The sequence below is a fragment of the Xiphophorus couchianus genome, chromosome 7 (genome assembly GCF_001444195.1).
Source record: "Xiphophorus couchianus chromosome 7, X_couchianus-1.0, whole genome shotgun sequence".
NCBI classification, from domain to species: domain Eukaryota; kingdom Metazoa; phylum Chordata; class Actinopteri; order Cyprinodontiformes; family Poeciliidae; genus Xiphophorus; species Xiphophorus couchianus.
In genome coordinates, this window is record NC_040234.1 from 28916610 (window position 1) to 28936556 (window position 19947).

At 37.9% G+C, this 19947-nt stretch overlaps 1 protein-coding gene across 1 annotated transcript in view; it reads right to left on the reverse strand.

Annotated features, from left to right (window-relative positions):
• Window positions 1-19947, reverse strand: part of asic4a (acid-sensing (proton-gated) ion channel family member 4a) — a 128418-nt gene that overhangs the window by 13929 nt on the left and 94542 nt on the right. Inside the window, exons 2-4 of the mRNA XM_028024129.1 lie at window positions 2510-2654; window positions 592-719; window positions 334-487 (exon numbers count right to left, since the gene is read on the reverse strand). Coding sequence (XP_027879930.1) covers window positions 334-487; window positions 592-719; window positions 2510-2654 — 427 coding nt within the window. The remainder of the gene's footprint in view (window positions 1-333; window positions 488-591; window positions 720-2509; window positions 2655-19947) is intronic.

The following is a 19947-nucleotide window of genomic DNA, read 5'->3' on the forward strand; positions in this document are numbered from 1 at the left end:
GAAAACGGAGTATATTTCTGGCCAAAAAAACATTTTGAGATTACTCTCAGAAACGTACAACAAAAAAAAACAAACAATGAAATTTCTGAGTTTCAAAGGTAAAACATTTCAGACCGTTCAATCTGAGAAATTGTAACTTTTTTCTAGAAAACTTCTGAGATCTCCAGATTTCTGAGTTTTTGACTTTTGAAACTCAGAAACTGCCTGGTTTTTTCTAGAACATTTCAGAGATTTTTTGGCAGAAATGTATTCATTTTCCCCCCCTTCGTACGTGGCCCTGATACGTTTTTATACAGATTTTGTTTCACACATGCAGTTTTCTGCGTTTCTTACCAGGCATGTGAACCATCCTGCAGTTGCACACGCGCATGACCTCGTTGGTTTCGCAGAGCAGGCGACAGGCGCTGATGCTGTACGTGTCGTATCCCGGGAACTTCTCCCTGCTGGTGGAGCGGCAGTTCCCCCAGGGCTGGGGCAGGTAGGTCAGCTAAGTACACAGACATGTATTAGACTAGGCTGAGCTTCCAGCGGCGAACAGTTTCAGGGAGGGCAGCACAAACAGCAGCAAAGCAGGGATGAAAAAAGGCCTACCCTTTGCTCCTGACATGAAACGAAGGTCTGGAAGCCGGGCGAGACGCCGAAGCCCAGCTGGTGGATGTAGGGAGGCTCGTCCTGACTGTGGATCTGAACTCGGATGCCGGCCTCCAGGGACGTCTCATCTACGCGGCGAAACAATGTGAAGCAGAGCATGAGAGTGCAGTGGCGGAAGCAGCGCGAACGCGAGGATTTCAGGAGTCTGCATCATTTGACAGCTCAGATTCAGCTTGATGCTAACTGCGAACCGCATTTCAAGCATGTTTGGGGAAATAAAGCCAACAGGGAAGAATATTATGCAGCAACAGAACAAGCACAGATCACAGTGTGTTGGTCGGGAATTCCCTTCAACAAATCCCATGGTTTATGTGTAAAAGCACTGTAAAAAAAGATTCAAAAAGAGAATTACAACAATCCAAACTTTAGCGTATTGTTCCAAATTTCTGCTTCTCCGTATGATTGGATTGAGTTAATTTTCTATAAAGTGAATGAAGCAACATTAATTGTGAATAGGTGCTGAATAAATAAACTAAATGAAATCTCCTGGGGTATATTTCCTACAGATTTGCACATGTAGAGCCATTTTTAACCCAGACTATTCTATTATAGCATGGAGGGTCAATAACTTGTCCAACTAACAGGTTTTCTATCATATTTAACTCAATTCATATCCCCACTAACTGTGAGGTTCTCTGAACATGCTGAAAAACATATTCACATCCCAGGTAGATTTAGATTGAATGTAATCTTCGAATTATACAAAAATATTTATTTTGACCAGAAGTAATTTTATTGATTTTGAGCAGTTTGTATGGAGCTTGGACTTGAATTGGACGGGTAATCTCCGAAGAGAGTTAAATTAAGGTGATTACATGGGAACCCTCCAACCTCACACTGCAAAAACACAAAATCTTACCAAATATTTTTGTTCTAGTTTCTAGTGGAAATATCTCAGTACACTTGAAATAAGACAAAACTAACCTACAAGTAACTTTTCAGCAGATAGGAGCTTATTTTTAGTTAATAATTCCTTAATATTGATGAAAAATACAAATTATAAATGAAATAATCTTCCAGCTTATGGAACAAGACATTTTGACTTAAAATATTTGAAACATGTTTTTAAACTGGCAGATTATCTCACTTATAACTAGGACTTTTTGTTTTAAGTTAAGATAACTTAAAACATTTTAACTTTATTAAGTTAAAATAACTTAAAACAAGGTATTTCTTGCTGAAAAGTTACTTGTAAGTTAGTTTTGTCTCATTTTTACCCTACTAAGGTATTTGAACTGTAAACTAAATCCAAAATACTTGGTAAAATTTTATGTTTCTGCAGTGCAGGAAAAGGATAAAAGACTGGGATCTGATCAGGCAATCTGACATAACGCTCATTACCAAAGAAAATATTTAATGTATCATTGGGAACATGCCAAAAGGCTTTTTAACAAGTATTTGATATGCTAAAAATAAAAAAAATATATAAAGACAGTTTATTTATCAAGAAATTGCACATCATTTTAAAATCAAATGTAGATAAATATGAATAAATATATATATTTTCTTTTTATTGTCATCTCAGAGAAGGTCATTTCAGATTGGTTGAAAATACATTTTTAAATCTAAATATACTGAAAATATGAATAATTTTAGACGTAACTGCTAGATTTTTATACATTATTGCAATTTGTAAAAAAAAAATAAATAAAAAAATCAATCAATTTCCTTCCACTTGTTAATTTTGCACGTTTTTCTCTTTGATTCATTTAAAAGACTCCCAATAAAGCACACTGAGGTTTGTGGAATCAACATTTTGCAGTTCGCTGTGTATTTACAGTGTGGTGCAGATAAAACGATGAATTAAATGATTATTTCATGCTGTGTTTTGAGGCCGTAGGATGTTTGTGGGTCTTACTCGTCTCTCTCCAGATGGGCAGATACTCATCCTGCTGGATATCCAACATGATCTCCAGCCCATTTCCCATCCCTCCCTGCTTCGTCTTCTTGGATGTCGTCTTGTTGCCATTAAAAGTGTAGCATTTCCCGTATCTGGTGTAAACCTGCACACAGAGAGATTCATATCGTCACTGCAAACATGACAAAGTCCACATGCCGCTTCTGACGAGCAGAGCATTGAAATGACTGCAGAGATATGGGGGCCGGAAAAAAATAAAATAAAATAAACAAGCTGAATCTCTGCCTGAACAGGCAGCTGAATATTACCCAGAAACCTCTGGATGCAGTCTGCTGGCTCGCTCCCTCATGGGCCGAGATAAGCTGTCTTTGAATCAATTTCTGACACTACACAGCGCTGCACAGTAGTACCAGCATCCCACTGTAACGTCAAAAGGACACAGACTTTTTCTTTTTAATCTTTCTTCAAAAGCAAACAAAAGACAATAATAGAGAGGCTGTTTTGAATGAGCTATCACAACTCCACCTATCAAGGGAGTTGTCTCGGTGGGGACACATCATCTCTTTGTTTATACCTCTCATCTGAACTGCTGCACTGCAGAAAATATTCAGCCTACAAGCCGTTTAACGGCTCCCTCCTCGGAGTTTTAAAGGCACAAACCGTGAGCCACATGCAAACAAAAGAGGCGGTGCAGCACAGCCAACAAAATGAAAAAAATACAGATGGAAACTCTGCCTAACCTGCACGCAATGTGTGTGTGTGTGTGTTTTCTTCTCCTGGATATTTGATTCCAAGTGTAGGTTGTTTGGAAAGACTATTCAGCTGAGCACTTGTGCAATCCCTCCACTGAACTGTAAAGGTACAATCAGAACTTAGCAACCATAACCAGGTATGGCAGGTGTCCAGTTCTGGATCTCTCTACAAGCTGATGCAGAATGCACCGTGCTCAAGCAACACACTCCTTCCAAAGAAAGGCCGCTGCAGATGTGTGAGGGAGATTTCTTGTTTCTCGCATCTTTTAATTATTTGCGTCTTTTAACAGATTATGGAATAATGAAGATGTTCTGACGTATATTTGTGCAAAAATGGTGCAATACGTTCCCTGAGACGTTTACATGCACTCGTCAATGAGATTGCTTAGTTTGATCAGAGTATCAGTAAATTTCAAAATATGATTAAATGCAATTTATGTGCAGTTTAGTGATACAAGTTATTCGTGTATATGTGCCATTGTTACACATGAAAATGCTGGTCAGTGGTTCATTTTTTATGGTTCATAGGTAACTCTAAACAGTTGGGTTTTTAGTCCAGATCTAAAACTGTAAGTCCATATCGCCCAGCACTACTTTCAACAGTTCCTGGAGAAAAATCGGTGACATTAAAACAGAGCTTCACCCCCTGCAGGCGTATAGTTTGTGGGATACTGTCACAGCGCCAGTGTTTGCTAAAGCACCACTATCTGTGCTCTGACTTTGATATCAGTTTGATACACCTAATGAGCCCTATGATGTCTAAATTAGGGATACTGGCTGAACAGCACAAGCTCTCATTTACAGACCACAGGGTGTATCCGCCTGTGAGACGGCTGAACAGCAAATCAAAGCCACTGTTATTGGATCCAGTCAAGTAATTCTATGGAACGGTGGGTAATTTCGCGATGTCCACAACAGTGATTAGAGCAGAGAAACGAGTAGCGTTTACAAAAAGCGGCTGCTCAGAGACAGCTGTGTTTTTTTGGTGCTGTAATACATCTCTGGGGCTTTGATCATGGTGTTTGAGCATGCTGGTTTGTACGCGTGTGTCTTTGAATAAATCAGAAATGGTTACACTCAAATTGAGTCCTGTTTGAGGATTCAGAGAAACGGTTGACAATTACAGATGGCGGCTCCAGCTCTGATGTGGATTTTCAGCTGCTTCTCTCTGCATTTTTGTAAATTGCAACATCTTTTCAAGGGGAAGTGATTATAAAATGAAAGTTGGCAAAGGAGAGAGGGTTCAAGTACTCAAGTGTGACTTTTGACTGACATGTGCTATTAGGCTGAAATGGTTTAATCTCTATTTGGCGGGTGCTGCGGAGGTAAGCTGCACTTATCATTGATTCCCCGCCTCCACCCGGATTCATCGACACACTTAAGCCTCAACTGGAAGTCTTTATCTGATGGAGCAAACCAACCGAGGCAAAGGAGGATTTTACTTCAGAAACGCTCCAAACACCCTTACCAAGAGCCAGGGTTCCGCGCTAAAACTTCTGCCTCTGAAGGACGCCTGTGTGTCTCCAAATGATATCCCCAGAGAGGACGGAGAATTTTTCCCATCATCTCTCCCAGGAAATAGACGCTGGCAGAGCTTCCACTGCTTTATTTCTCAGCTACTGAACTTTCCTCCGGCTCCTCTCTCCACACCCACAATGTGACTGATGGAGCATTTTCCTCTTGTTACATCCAGCACCAAATTTAGTAAAGGTAACAGGAATGACGGGCAAATCCCAAGCGGGGACTTGGCACTGCTGCTGACAAACTGAAACGAAGCGGCAGCGTGGAAGTTGGGCACTGAAAAGAAAGGATATATTGTGCTGCTTTGAGCGAAACCAGAGCCTCCACATCACCTAACAGAGAGCGGTCTGCTTACGTGACATTTAGGGCATTTAAACAGTAGGCTTTGTTGTGCCAGTATTAACAATTGCTGAACCGTTACAGTATCTGAAAGTAAGCAAAGGAGCCTAAACCCCAAATAATTGTTTTCTTAACCCCTAAACCTAAACCCCAAAGGGTGTTTTCTTATCTGATAGTTTGATAAAGTTGCAACATTTGTTACATTTGGTTCGCTTTCACACTGCACTGTGTCAAACAAGCCAAACCATTTGAGAAACCTGTTGACCCATTTGCTTGTGCTCGTCCTGCACCAAGAACCACTAAAAGAAATGATATGAAAACCATTGAAAAAGACATGAGCGCAACTTCCTTTTTGACAAAATGTAACCAAAAGTGGAGTGGTATCAGATTTTAGCAGTTGTAGGATTTCTCTTCTGTTTTATAGGCGCTGATTTCCTTAATTTTGGGAGATTAGTGATTGGCTGATTTTTACATGTGAAGCCGATCCTATCCATCGATCTTATCTACCTCTGCAAAGGTCTAAAAAATCAACCACTGTCCTCTTCTGGTCTCCTGTGAGAGAGGTTTGACTGAAAGACCGGCCCACCAGGTTATGACTGAACGTTTACAGTTAACAGTCTGTTGCCAATTCAGAAACTTTCTTGCTATCCTGAGCAACATTTCAGAGTATCGGCTAAAATCTGAATGGGCAGGTGAAGCTTTTTAAATGATCAGTAATCGGCAATTGGCCAAAAAACTGCACCCATAGTTTTTGGTAAAATACTACAAACCATTTCTCCCACTAGCAATAGACTCTCACATTTGTTTTGGTTGTATTTACCCAGAATGCTCTGCGCTATAGTTCACTTCCTGCTTTTGGAGCGATCTCGGGTCCACCCGGTGTTCACATATTCATTTGAATAGCATCAAAGTTCACTTCAACCAAACCGTGACCGAGGTTTTTGAAGTTAGCTTGAAGGTCCACATCAAAATTTACATTCACACCTCCCCAAACAAATCAGACTTTCAAGAGAAATGAACTAGAGTTTGATTAAAATGGACCAAACAGGGCTGGAATGACAGCACCCATAGAGTGTACTGCCAAAAAACCCCAAACTATTTTGCAATAACAAATAGAGATTGTTTTTTGCGTCTAGATGTGCACAGCTGGTACATACAGATAATTGCTTCTACCAGCTGCTGGTAATTGCAGTGAAAGGTTTTTCTATTAAATGACTCAGGAGAGACAAAATACGGATGCACACTACAAGGTATGAAAACCAGGCATCTTTCAAATTTGCTTTGTGTGGGTCAGAAGAACTTGTTTTTGATTGTAACGTGAAAAACTGTGGTAACACGTTATTTGAAGACCTCTTCAAATAAAGTGTTACCACAGTTTTTCACGTTCATAACACCTGTCATGAGCATGGAGTCTTCAAAAATATTTACAACTGTCGTCATGAAGTGTCATTCGGTAAATAATTACACTTTTAATGCAAAGTTGAATTAAAAGTCCATTAAAAGTGTCAACTTTGCATTAAAAGTGACATTATTTATTATTATTTACTCATGTTAGTCTTATTCACACCCCTTCAAATAATGTTACCTAAAAAGTGTAAAAATGTTGATATGAATATTTCTCCAAGGTTTTTAGCAACTGGAAATAAATGGTCACTTTCTGTTTTTGTGCAGAAAATGTGATCAGTGTCTAAGATAATTTTGTGAATGTTTTTTAGAAATTTATCTATCTCAGTGTTTCCAGAATAGCAGCTTGTTGATGTGTTTTTGCTGTACATAATGTACCTGGAATGTCATTTCATATTTTTTCTAAATAAATGTAAGTGTACATGTAATGTGAAAACGATGGACGGCGTTCTGTTTTATCCTGCAGAGCCTCTCTTCTGTTTCTGTGTTTTTCTTCGACCTTGCTGGAGTTTTTTCTTATCCTTAGAGGAGACATGTTTCTCTTTCACCACTCTTTTTTTATATTCAGTGATAGACTGTGGATGTTTGTAAAGTAAAAGCAATGAAATGGCATAAATGACGTTGTCTTAACTTCTTTGGACGAGAGTGTGAAAGTGGAAAGGCACAAACATTAAGAAACAGTTTTCCGTTGCCTGAATTCATCAAATTAGCATAAATTGTATCTTACAAATTACAATGTGAACACTTTAAATGCAAATTCACGGTGCGCCATTTTGCCAGAGTTTTTCCACCAAAGTGTCTTGTTTCACTTCCTGCATCTCCTGGATAAATGCATTTGGAGTCCAGGCCCTTAGCGTGTAATTCAGGAGCCCTGGTGGGCTAAACCTTTAAACACCCTCGTTTTACGGCCGTGATCTGACAGTCCTAACTTCTCCCTTTTAGAGAATCTGCAGGGATCACTTCAGTGCTTCACCGGAGGACATCCATTTCCAGGCAGGCTGCATGTCATCGGGTGGTTCTCTGAGTATGAGCAAGAAGGATTTGAATTCATTTACACAGGGTGGTGGTAAGTGTGAGAGCACTGATTGGCAGATAAAAACCATTAAGGCCGGCTCATGAAGGTTTAAGGTTGACAGAGAGCGTTTTCTGCTTTAATGGCTTCATTACAGCGTCCCAGCAGTGAGACTTGAATAACAATGTCACATAAGCTTACTATTTACACGTTTTTTTAATGTTCTGCTTGGATTGTTGCAGAGGTAGGTTACACTATAAAAACCTTCTCATACAATCATTTTGCTTATTATAAACTCATTAAGGCAGAAATGGCTTCTTTACTGCAAAATTCATATTTCATTAATATATTGTGATGGGTGGTGGTAACAATATATATATCACAATGTGATTTGTGTAAAATTTACAATAGAAACAAATAAAAAATCACATACTAATTGGGTGAAATGTATATATTTTTATGTGTTAAAACTTGATTAACACAAATTTTTTGTGTTATTTGTTGTTATGTTGCTGCCTGTCATTTCCTTAAGCCCTGATTGGTAGCAACATAATCTCAATGGTGACTACCAGGAAAAATCAAAGTTAAGTAATTAAATTAAAAATCTATTTCTACATAGAAACACAATCATTTTAATCTAAAATGAATGTGTGAAATTCTGCTTTTTATTTGCTGGTATTTAGCTAACTACAGCTGCAAGCTTTGCTTTAAGGTGGTAAAACAAATTACTTGTATTTGATAAATCCCACACACTTTGCAGATGACATTTTTCTGCTGTCTGACAGTGACATCTGCCGCACTCTTCTTGAGCATCGCTCTAAAACCGCGGGAGGTTAAACCCGAACCAGGTCCAGATAACTGATGTTTGTGCACCTGCCTTTATAAGGAGCTCTTCCTTTGCGCTCTCCACCACGCTGCTTCCCGCTGGTTGATGATTACGTCATCAACAAGCATTACCGTGATTAGCCGGTAGACTGACAAAAAATCTAATTTCTATCATTTCTGCTACATATCATTTATATTTATATTTACCACTGTAAATATTTTAAAGAAAATTTCAAAACTAATGTCAGTTTCTACCAATCATGTTGAATAATATCTTAATATTGTATCAAAATGTATTGTTCCGTTTTCCATCGTAGCATATAACGTTGCATTGTTCAGCATCATATTCTATTATACCATTTTAAATTATTGTGTATCATATTGTATCACACTGTGTTGTCTATATCATATAATATATTATACTGTTCACTATTCTAAAATTAATAATGAAAACAATTTCAGCTACCTATTTGCATACAGTATGTGGACTGTTGCATATAAAATTCCCTAGCAGTGAATATTGCGCTAGTATCAGTATTGGGCCAAAGAAAGAAGGCAGCTGGAAGTTTTTAAAATTATGACACTTTTGACGGTAAAATAGACAAGAAATTGAACAGTAGCTGCGCAGGGGGGCCAATTAAATTTTTTTGTCATGGGACCCAAGATTCCTGGCAGCGCCCCTGATCATACATAGGTCATATTATGGAAGAAAATTATATTATATCAAATTACCATAATTTCCCACATTTTTACAGAAATACAGTAATATCATATTGTTGTTTAAAAAGAACTTCCTGTCTTAGAGGGATTGTTTTTGGGGGGTTTTTTTGCATTAATTTGAGTGATGCAAGAGAGCATATTGGAGCAGTATGGTAGTAAAAAAAAAAGAAAAATGTTCACATTTTATCACCTTTACGCAAATGTTCACATGTACTGTGATGGTCAAAGGGTAAAGCCACAAAGCTGACTTTAAAAGACCTCTGGGAGACACTCAGTTCTCTGTAAGCTGCAGGCTTCAGAAGCCAGTCTAAAAATGTAAGGTCTTATTTTCTCTGAACACAGAGTAGAGCAGAATGTGAGAAATGAGTCTTCAAAACAACAACAACAACAACAAAAGACAAAAAGAAAACACAATTTAGGGTGTGTAAGTGAAAGGAGAAAACCCAGTGAAGGCATTTCTGCTGTATCCATTTTTCCCTTCAGACATGCTCTCAAAAACATCCATTTAGGCTCCTTGAAGAGAAACTTCCTTTGTGAAGTAACTATGTTACTTCTTAAAACTCACAAAGTGAATTTCCCAACATCACACAAAGTGTCTGTAGTACTTTGCAGACAAACTCATGAAAAGAGCTGAAAGGAGCAGAAGCAACTCAACTGGGTTTGATCTGAACAGCTTAGAAACACACAAAAACCTTGAAATGTATATTAGAGATGTCTTCTGCAGTTCAATTCTAGTGTTTTTCTGTTAGTTCTTGGAGAAATTAAATTTCCCATTACAGTACCTTTCAAAAGTATGCATCCACATTATATTTTTAAACCTTTTTTACATTACAGCCGTAAATATTAATGTATTTAGTTGCGATTTTATGTAACAGACAGAACGCATGGTGAAACATAGAGGAGGCAGTATGATGCTGTGGAATCATTTGTTGGAATGGCATAGTCAAAGTACAAGATGCGATTCTGGATCTTCTACTGTGTCTCAATAAATTTCTACAAAAATGTATTGTCCCATTGAAGGAAACATATTAAAACCTGAAAACTGAATATAATATTTGCTCTGTAATCTAAAAATAATAAATTTCTTTTCGTAGTCACTATAAATCAAACAATTTAGATTCAAAGACGTAAATCCAAATGAATTACTGAGTTGGAGGTCTGTGGATTTTTGTTTTGTTGTAAATAATGTTTAAAACAATGTAAAATTATGCGCCTGTTTGTGCTTGTATATCAAAAATCACAACAAAATACACTGAGGTTTGTGGTTTTTATGACAACATGTAGAGAGTGTATTTACATTTCAGCTGCATCCAACTGAATTTTATTGCCAAAGAAGCATCTGTGTTTCCTGCACTTATTTAGGTTTTCACATTTACATAAAAACATATAGACTGAATCAAAAGTAAAAACAAAACGGCAGTGATGATAGTAATGCTTTTTTCTTGCATGGACATGAATGAATATCTGAAGGCTTTTTATATTTACCAAATAAACTGATGTCTCACTGTGATTATCTCATTATTGTAGAAACATTTTGAAGCATTCAGACAAGGCTGACAGCAAGGTTTCTGGGATTTTACACATATTTCAATCCAGATTAGAAACTGAAAAAAATGAGAGCAATTTGTAAACATGCTTCCAAAACAAAAATTCATAAGACGACAACACAGATTTTTCTTTTATTCCACCTAACATGGCACAGTTTAGTTACAGAAAGCACAAATAATCCTCAATCAAGTGTCAGACACATGATTAGGATATTAAGTTTAGCTTGGTCATAACCCCACCATGCCACAAAAAAAAAAAACAACAAAAAAAAGAAAAACAGACGCAAAGCGGTGCAGCTGCATGTCAGGTCTGGCATGTTTTGCACCATTAACCTCCATCTCAATGTCTGTCTCATAACGCAGCAATTCAAAACATTACAGTGTGTCATTTCCAACCTTCATTACACAACTGGGAAGTGAGATCCCAATGGAAATTTAATATAGTCATAAAACGAAAGTAAATACAAGGCACTGTCTGAGGTTGGATCGGTGATGTTTTCTCAAAGAAAGCAACAGTTTTGTGTTTTTCTTTGCTAGATTGTCAGTATATAAAGCTTCTGTGTATGTTTCAGGTCCAATATATGTGACTTCACGACAGACACAGGTTCACAGTATTTATTCTAACTAAAGAGAAGTTCAAGTAGGCGGTTAACATCAGTCCGGCAGCTTCTGCCCCAATGTTACAAACAGCAACAGAGAAAGAGGCTGATGTGATCGTATAGTGGTATTTAACATAAATTTATATCATTTATATCACATAACTAATCTCATCTTCAACTTAAACAACAATTAATATATATTTTTAGTTCAGGAAATAAAATCACACATGTAATATTCAAAGAGTATCTCACAATTGATAACTGAAACACTACTTTGTATTAAACATTAAAACATACCTAAAAAAGACGAAATGAAGTTGGTGGTTAACATCAGTCCAGCCGCTTCTGCCTCTATGCATTAAATAAAATATAGTAAATAACCCTAAACAAACTACAAAACAATAGCTCTCAAAGAGTAGTTAGCATTATTTAATAGCAGTTAGCATCAGTTAGCGGTTGTAAAATTAAACATAGCTAAAATGCCCAACATCAACAATGATAACGGTTAAAAACATATAACATAGCAAAATTACTCATGAAACAATGTGTATGATTAAACTTGTCTAAAATATATCTTAAAATATAATACTTGTAAGGAAAACAAAGATGCATATCACAGTTACGCAGGGGCTGTCAGTTATTGGTTGCTACGGTAACCACCAACCGCCAAGAGCAGCGCAACAGAACTTAATACACCAATAAATATCTGGAAAAACTACTTGTTGACTAAACAAAGTAGATTAAAAAATAAATAAACACATTTCGACAAACTTCATATCTGTAATATTGTTAAAATAAAACCCTGTTACAAGTTTGTAATGAAGGTCTTCATTACTGGTCAGGATAACACTTTAATTATGTGCAAATGATAATGAGACGGGTACAAATAAGATTGAAGTATTTTATTGGGTGTTTTATGCAGGGCATCTCAGTGGGTATTGAGGGTGTCCTGGGGGGGATAATATAAATGAAGTAGGTATGGTAATTATGAAATGTATTACAAATGTTTGTAGATTAAGGCTTACCTCTGCCTGAACACCTGGTAAAGATTCCGGAAGAGACCAAGTGCAGATGGAAGAGGGGGAACAAAGCCTGAGGTATTTTAGAAATGATGAATAAATTAATATTTATATGAGGGTAGTTTTAGATAGCCAATGAGTATGTAACCATGAAGTATGTTTGTTATTTATGTGTTGAAGATTGGTTGTTTTGTTAAGTTGTTTGGTGTATATGTGGTTTGTTCTATCCTGTCTTTTAAGAAGTGTGTTAATTGGTACCGCCCAGGATTACAAAGCCTGCATGTTGGCCACATGATGGGAGTAATAGGTGCGGGTGCTGCGACACCTCATAACCATGTAAGCAGGAAGTCATCTTTGTTAAATGTTGGAGATTAAAACACCTGGTTGGTTGCACTACCCCTGCCTCCAGACTCCTATTTCAGCCTCCCGCTAAGGGCCATCTTAACAAAGTTCACTGATTGTTTAGTGAAAGCTGCATGTACAGCTCCATTTTTAATACATTAAGGCTCGAATAAGAACCTGCATCCGTGTTTCAAGTGCTGTGACTAATCTCTTCTCTTTCTTTGCCGTCCTTCCTGATCCGAAGCCAAGAGGAGTGCTTTCAGACTCCCCCTCTCCAGCGCCCCACTCTCCGCTACTCCCTGCATGTCCAAGCATACTCAACTAATGGAGCGGCGAGGGACGCTCTTGAAACAGCGGCTGAAAATGGACATGCTCTCCAGCACAATACACAGCCTCACAAACACAAGAGTCCACTATATTCAGCACTCTCTGTGATGTGAAAGCTTCCAACGAGCCCCGTCTGTCCACCAACAACCCGGCCCGTAATGGCGCCGTTTCATAAATGTGATTAGAAATTACAGTCATAATGGGGATAATTTATTTGGATCACCACTGTGGGACGGGTCCCTAATCAGTCTTTATGTGTAATTGAGACAAATCATCTCCTAGAGCCGGATCTGGAGCCAATGTCCAATCGAAAACAGGAAGCCCCTTCCTGACCTTTAAAGTTGAGCGGCGCCTATTAATTGTGCCCTGGCCTCCAGGGAACAATAACCACTAAGAAACACTCACTCAAGACGCAAACAGCGTTAAAAACCCTAGAATGGTCTCACATTTTGTAAGATTTAAATCACACATTTCAATATAGTTAAGGAAGATTTTATGTGACGGACCAAAAACAACCATTGGCGGGGATTTGGTTTAATTTATGGGCCTAATTTATGTTGTAGGTTCAGTTTTTGTCTGGACATCTCCCATTTTCTTTTTAAAAGTAAGACGGTATGACATAGTATTAGAGACATACTAAGCAAATAAAAGAAATAGGGGAATAAAGTCATAATATTACCAGAATAAAGTCTAAATAGTACAAGAATAAAGTCATAGAATTATGAGAATAGTCATTACAACTTTATTCTCGTAATATTATGACTATTTTCATAATTAAATTTTTCTATTTTCCTTAGTATGGCTCTAATATTCCATCATAAAATGGCCCATGTTAGAGATTATCTCTCAACAGATTCTCTCACCTGAGCTGTGGATTTCTGCAGCTCCTCCACAGTTTAAATCACCTTCTGGATGTCTGATTAATTAGGATTGCAGTTGTGCTATTCTTTTTTATTTTCAGAAACTGGATTGAACAGTGAACTGTGAAGTGTAATATAGTTGTTCAACTTAATTCTGCTTTAAACGTCTCTACAACTTTATTCTTAACCCATTTCTTGATATTTCTGATGATGTTTTTTCCACTAATGTTTTCCAAGAATCCTCATATTCGTAAATATATTAATGGATTCTATTTAATAAGTTGGTGACTTTGGATTTAATTTGCCTGCACTGTATTTTATTTAGGGGTGTCAGAGCATGTGTAACCCTTCTGTGTTTGTCTCAGGTCCAGTAGGCCGACTTCACAACAGACATTCAGGTTCACTGCATTTATTCTAACAAAAGATTTAGTCAAGTTGGTATTTAACATCAGTCCAGCAGCTTCTGCCTCTATACATTAAATAAAATATAATAAATAACACTAAACAAACTACAAAGCAATAGCTCCCAATGAGCAGTTAACATCAGTTGATAGCAGTTAGCATTAACAGTTGTAAAATTAAACATAGCTAAAATGGACAACATTAACAATAACAGTTAAAAACATATACAAAGCATAGCAAAATTTCTCATAAAACACTTTGTATGATTAAACTTGCCTAAAATATATGTTAAAGTGTAATACTCGTAAAGTAAACACAGAGCTGATCCTAATACCACAGTTACAAACGGCGACAGAAAAAAGGGGGAGGAGCTGTCAGTTGCTGGTTGCTATGGAAACCACCACCGGCCAAGAGCAGCGTAGTACACCAATAAATGTCTGGAGAAACAACTTGTTGACCAAACAAAATAAATCCTAAATAAATTTTTGACAAACTGCACATCTATAATACTGTTAAAAATAAAACCGTTACATAAGATTATAACCTATTTGTGTTAGTTTGTCACATAAAATCCAAACAAAATACAACGGTTTTGATTGCAATGTGAGGAAGTTGTGGTTTATTTTCTTACTTAGTCATTATTCCCTCCATCAAACTTACTCTTCTGTTATTTATTTAAGAATCTCAGAGTATTCTTTCCTCTGCAGTGCTTGGGGTCAGACAGATATGAAAAGTTTTGTGCTCTCAAGGTTGCAAAAGAGCACCTTTTTCCTCTTCACACGCAGTCCTGATAAGCCATGCTGCACCTTACATGCCGATATAGTTGAGGAGAAATTCGCCTAGGGCGTTGAACCGACAAACCGTTTTACCTGAGGCATTTGTCTGACTGTCAGTTCTGTTTTCCTGCAGTCATTTAGATGCTCAGGTTTAATTAAGCTACCGCTCTCATTAACAAAGGATCTCATTTCCGAAGCTCTCAATCTCACGCCACTTTCTTCTTCTCGTCAGACAAACACCTCCACCTTGACAGCCACGCGAAACATGCAAACGGATCTCCCCGGCCAACCGTTTATTGAGTATTCATCATAAATCCAGACACCTGCTGGTTGTTTTTCTTTTACATGGACTCCAGAGAAATGATATCTGTTGGGCTGGATTTACACGCCAGGTATTGATGAAACTTCTGGAGAGCAGAAGCAGCGTCCCTGCATCTTCTGACAAGAATCGTCAGTTTAAAATATGAGCTACCTTCGGGGATGGGAGAGTGACACCGAAGCAAATTAAATATCAGGTGCTTGTTCCTGTCATTGTATGACAAGTTATTCATAACCGTGCAAACTTATCAGCTTATGCAAAATGATTGTGGCTGCATCTGTTGCTTTTGGATGTGTTATTTTCCCATGATGAGAGAGATCTATTATCATGAGATTCCAGGGGCGTGCAACACTTGCTTTATTCACAAGATGGTGCAATAAGTGCACGCACTCATCCGCTCACACACTTCTGCAATCCCTCCTGTATGAAATAAGATTTGCTTCTCAGCTTTGTAACATTTATGAGGGCTGAGATTCCTGTTTTTTATGCACCATAAATCATTCAAGTTAGCAAAAGTGATTGGTGTTTTTGTCCTGCAGACAGATATTCTTTTAAATCAAAGAGACAAAGCTGGAACCCATAAGAGTTTTGCACAACCAGAGGCTTAAACTGCACCCCTCTCCTCCATCACGGGACTTAAAGTAGATAATGAAGCGGGGGAACAAACTGCAGGCAGATCAAACAGAAGTAACAAAAGAGAAAAGCCTTGGACCCTTGATTCTGTCCTTGAGTCCAACTGATAAAAGAGGAAGAAGCAAAACGTTACAGGAACAAAACCGACCACAGAGGACCTGCAGGCGACTGATAGAGCTGGTGATTAATTTCTGGAAATTAATGATTACAAGTGAGGTGCTGACATTTCTGGCATTGTAAACTCACTTACAGGTGCTTATTCTGTATCTGGATAATAGAAGAAAAAACATTTACTGCCCACCCACTTCCACACATCGTGCAAAACTCACCGGATGAGCAACCTGCTCACACTGCAGTTATGAATACCAAGCATTCCCCAGAATAAATCACTAAAATTACATTGTTTTTATAATTATCCCACAGTTCATAACTTCTCCACTGGACATTTCTCCTCAACCTCTTGTGGATTTATTTCCTTTTCTCCCCCTCTCCTCGGTGCTTGAACCTGATCTATCACTGTTGTTGCAACACCTACCGTTCGCCAACGGAGGTCAATAAAGATTATGGATGTTTCGATGGCTCTGTAATAGCAGGTTGTTAAAAGCCAGAGCGAAGGACCACGGTAATCCCTGTCTGCACATCAAAGACACGTGGGAAATCTGGCCTTGACATAGCAGAGTGGCCGGACGCCACCTGCCCAGATGTTTGGCATGTGGACTCTGGTTCTGCCAACACAGGATTCTGAGAACAGAGCGGGACTCCCAGAGTGAATCTGAAGCCTCCCAACCTCAAGGGCAAAACCAAAAAATATATATAAATGATAAATCAATCTAATTTCTTTTAAATATAAACTAATTCATCAATTTTCTAATCTGAAGTGATCAACTGGTTTGCTACGACAGGGGCAACACAGATAACACTGTTCTATTCAAAAATACTGAGAAATTCAATAATATAAAAAAAGTACTATAGTAGAAGTACGACGTTACACTAGTTACACTAGTGTATGACTAGTATGCCCATGCAACTGGCCATGGGAGAACTCATGCTCCCATTTTCAGGTTGTAAAATGGGAATCTTATTGTGGTGGGAAATTATATAGGCATCAGCAGCTTTTATTTTGAAAACTGAAAAACAGCGGGTAACTTCCGGTTTTCAAATTTAAATTTTATTTGCATTTAAGATGTTGTTATGACTAATTGTTAATCATTATCTTTACAGTAGAGCATATTAATCTCAGATTGTTATTTTGGGTTTACGTTGTTAAACACATACATTTAAAGGATCGCACCATTATCGTTTCCTGGTGCTACGAGACGGTCTCGTTTATTTTAGTTTCCGTGGGAGAATGTAAGACGTTTTTTCTGTGCTTAGTAAGTGTATAGTAAATGATAGTTCAATCACTATTATTGTAAAAATAATTTGCTATGGAGCAGCTAAGCCCTCTAAAGAGAGGTAGGACTCCATTAGCAGATATTTAGCAACTCTCATGCTACATGAAAGATTGCTAATGAAGCTATTGTTGACGGTTGAATGCTGAGCTACACTAAATACACAATAAAACAGAAAAAAGACCTTTCAAATTTTCAGTAAATTACATAAAATCACAGAGACCTACCACACCAGGTTTACAAGATGAGAACATGAATCAAATTGCTACTTAGCATCTTGAAGGAGATTCTCCCCTTTTTAATGCTCTGCTATTTACAGTTGAAGGCTGTTATTAAAACCGTATTTGGTAACCGCTGATAAAAAAAACTCCATCAAACAGTGTCTCGGATTCTCCAACACAAACAGAGAAAGTAAAGCAGAGATGTTTTATCCATTGGGTTTCAACAGCTAAAAGAAGCTTTATTTTATGTTTTCTAACTGCACAAGTAAAGAACATGTTTATGTCTAAATGTGAGAAACTGACAAAAGTAGGACTTTTCCTCCCACTGGCTTGCAGCTGTGTGAAACAAGTTAAGATTTAGATAGATGTTTGCAGACTTCAGAGTGGTCTGGTTTGTCTGTTTAGCTGCCTACCAGCTTCTCAGATTTCATCTACTAATGTTTGGGTGGCCTGTCTTAACTAGACAGGAAAGCCAAAAATATACAATAAACTAAAGCCAAGCTGAAACAGTTTGACGACAAGCATCTGTTTGTCCAAACTGTCAATACAGCAGATGAATTGAAACACAACTTATTGCAAATCTCCAAAATAAGAGTCTATAAAACATAAAAGTCACTCTGGTCTTCAAAAACAGTATTCTCTGCAGACATGAAAACACGGCAGTGTGAAATATATCACTTTGTATACATAACATCACCGTATTGCTATCAATCAGGTAAACACTTTCTTTTGGATGTAAGTGCTAAACTGCATCTTTCTTTTTTAAACATTCCTCTAAAATCAGATAATGTGCATAAACTGTTCAACCAAGCAATAAAACCAATGGAAAACTTTTTATAATTTGCTAAATTTGCAGAAACATTTTAGGATTGTTGTAATTTCAGCTAACTAAATGTGGGTGGGCTACACCCTGCACAGACTGCCCCTCCATCACCGAGACAAGGGACAAAAAAACACGTATAGACTCATAACTATGGCCGATTAGTGAGACCAATGATACTAACAACATTTTTTTGTATTCTGGGAGTAAAACGTTTACCTGGAGAGAATACACACATACATTTAGAAAGAGCCCAGGCCGGGATTTGAACCTGTAATCTTTTTCCTCCAAGGCAACAGTGCTGCCAACTGTGCCAAATGTAAAACAGAAGACTACTTTCATCAAATTCTGGGAAATCTATCACAGCAAAATAGGCTAATGCTGCTTGTTTTGCTATTTTATCATTAGTTTGCACATCATGATAAAAACAGGTTCATTTTGTTACATTCTCCTAATCCTAATGGGGTTTTGGAACAATGACACGGGAATCGCCGGCTCCACACTCATCTTGGAAAGTAACGACACCAGGATGGTGGATGCTGGCAGAGCTGTTTCTGCTTTAGGCGTTGGATCCCGATATTCATCTGACTGTGAAACGCATCCAATGTACAACCCATAATGCAAACTGTTTTTCTTAATGCCAGATGTCCCTTTGAGCAAGATCATACACACTTCATGCTGGACTCTGGAGAAATAGTTCCAGAACGGTTTCAGGAATTTTAAATCCAGCTTAAAGTTTTGACGTTCAAAATTTAAGAGATCAACAAGGAAATGAAACTTTGAGAATGCGAAACATCTGCTTCTGAGGTTGGCTACCTGATGCCGGCGCAAACCTGGCTACGTTAACACAGCAAATCTTGATGCTCAATTTAAATTATTTTCTACAATCCATTTTTTTATTTTTTGCATGGATGTTCATACTATTAATTAAGTGCAACCACGATGAGACTTCTGTGTGAACAGTTTATGTCCTCAACTTGTAAACGTTCTTCAGCAGAAGAAGAACTTGGACGTAACAACAGCGCACTGTTATGGAAGTAATAATGGATGGATCCGTTTAGGGAACAATTTAAAGTTTATTCAGCAATGAGAGTCGACAGTATTGTTACAAGATCATAACAACACGAAGGAAGATAATAAAAAGAAATCACAACTAACAGTGATGGCCTTTAGTTGCCTGTTTGGATGCGTAATTAGAGCCACTAGGGTGGGATTGTGATGTGATGCGCTTAATTTATTTCATGATTTACCACGTCTGTCTTCTGCTGGTGCAGATTTATGACACAAGTCTCACATCGACAACGTAAAAGCCAGATAAAATCAGCATCACCGTTCAGACTGCAGACACTTTGAAAACAATTGGATACGAAGACGAATTAATAACACATATGGAAATGGGCTCAGACTGGATTTTTCCTGGGCAAAACGATCGGAACATGCCATACAAAAGTCGTATGGAGGTCCAATCTGGGCAAAAAAAAGCAACTTTGGGTCACATTTTCCTGCTGTGTGAACTGAAGCTCCAGAATGTAACTTACATAGAAAATTATTTTTTTTTACATACTTGTTGAAACCATCTCTTTGGCATGACAGCATGGCATGAGACAGA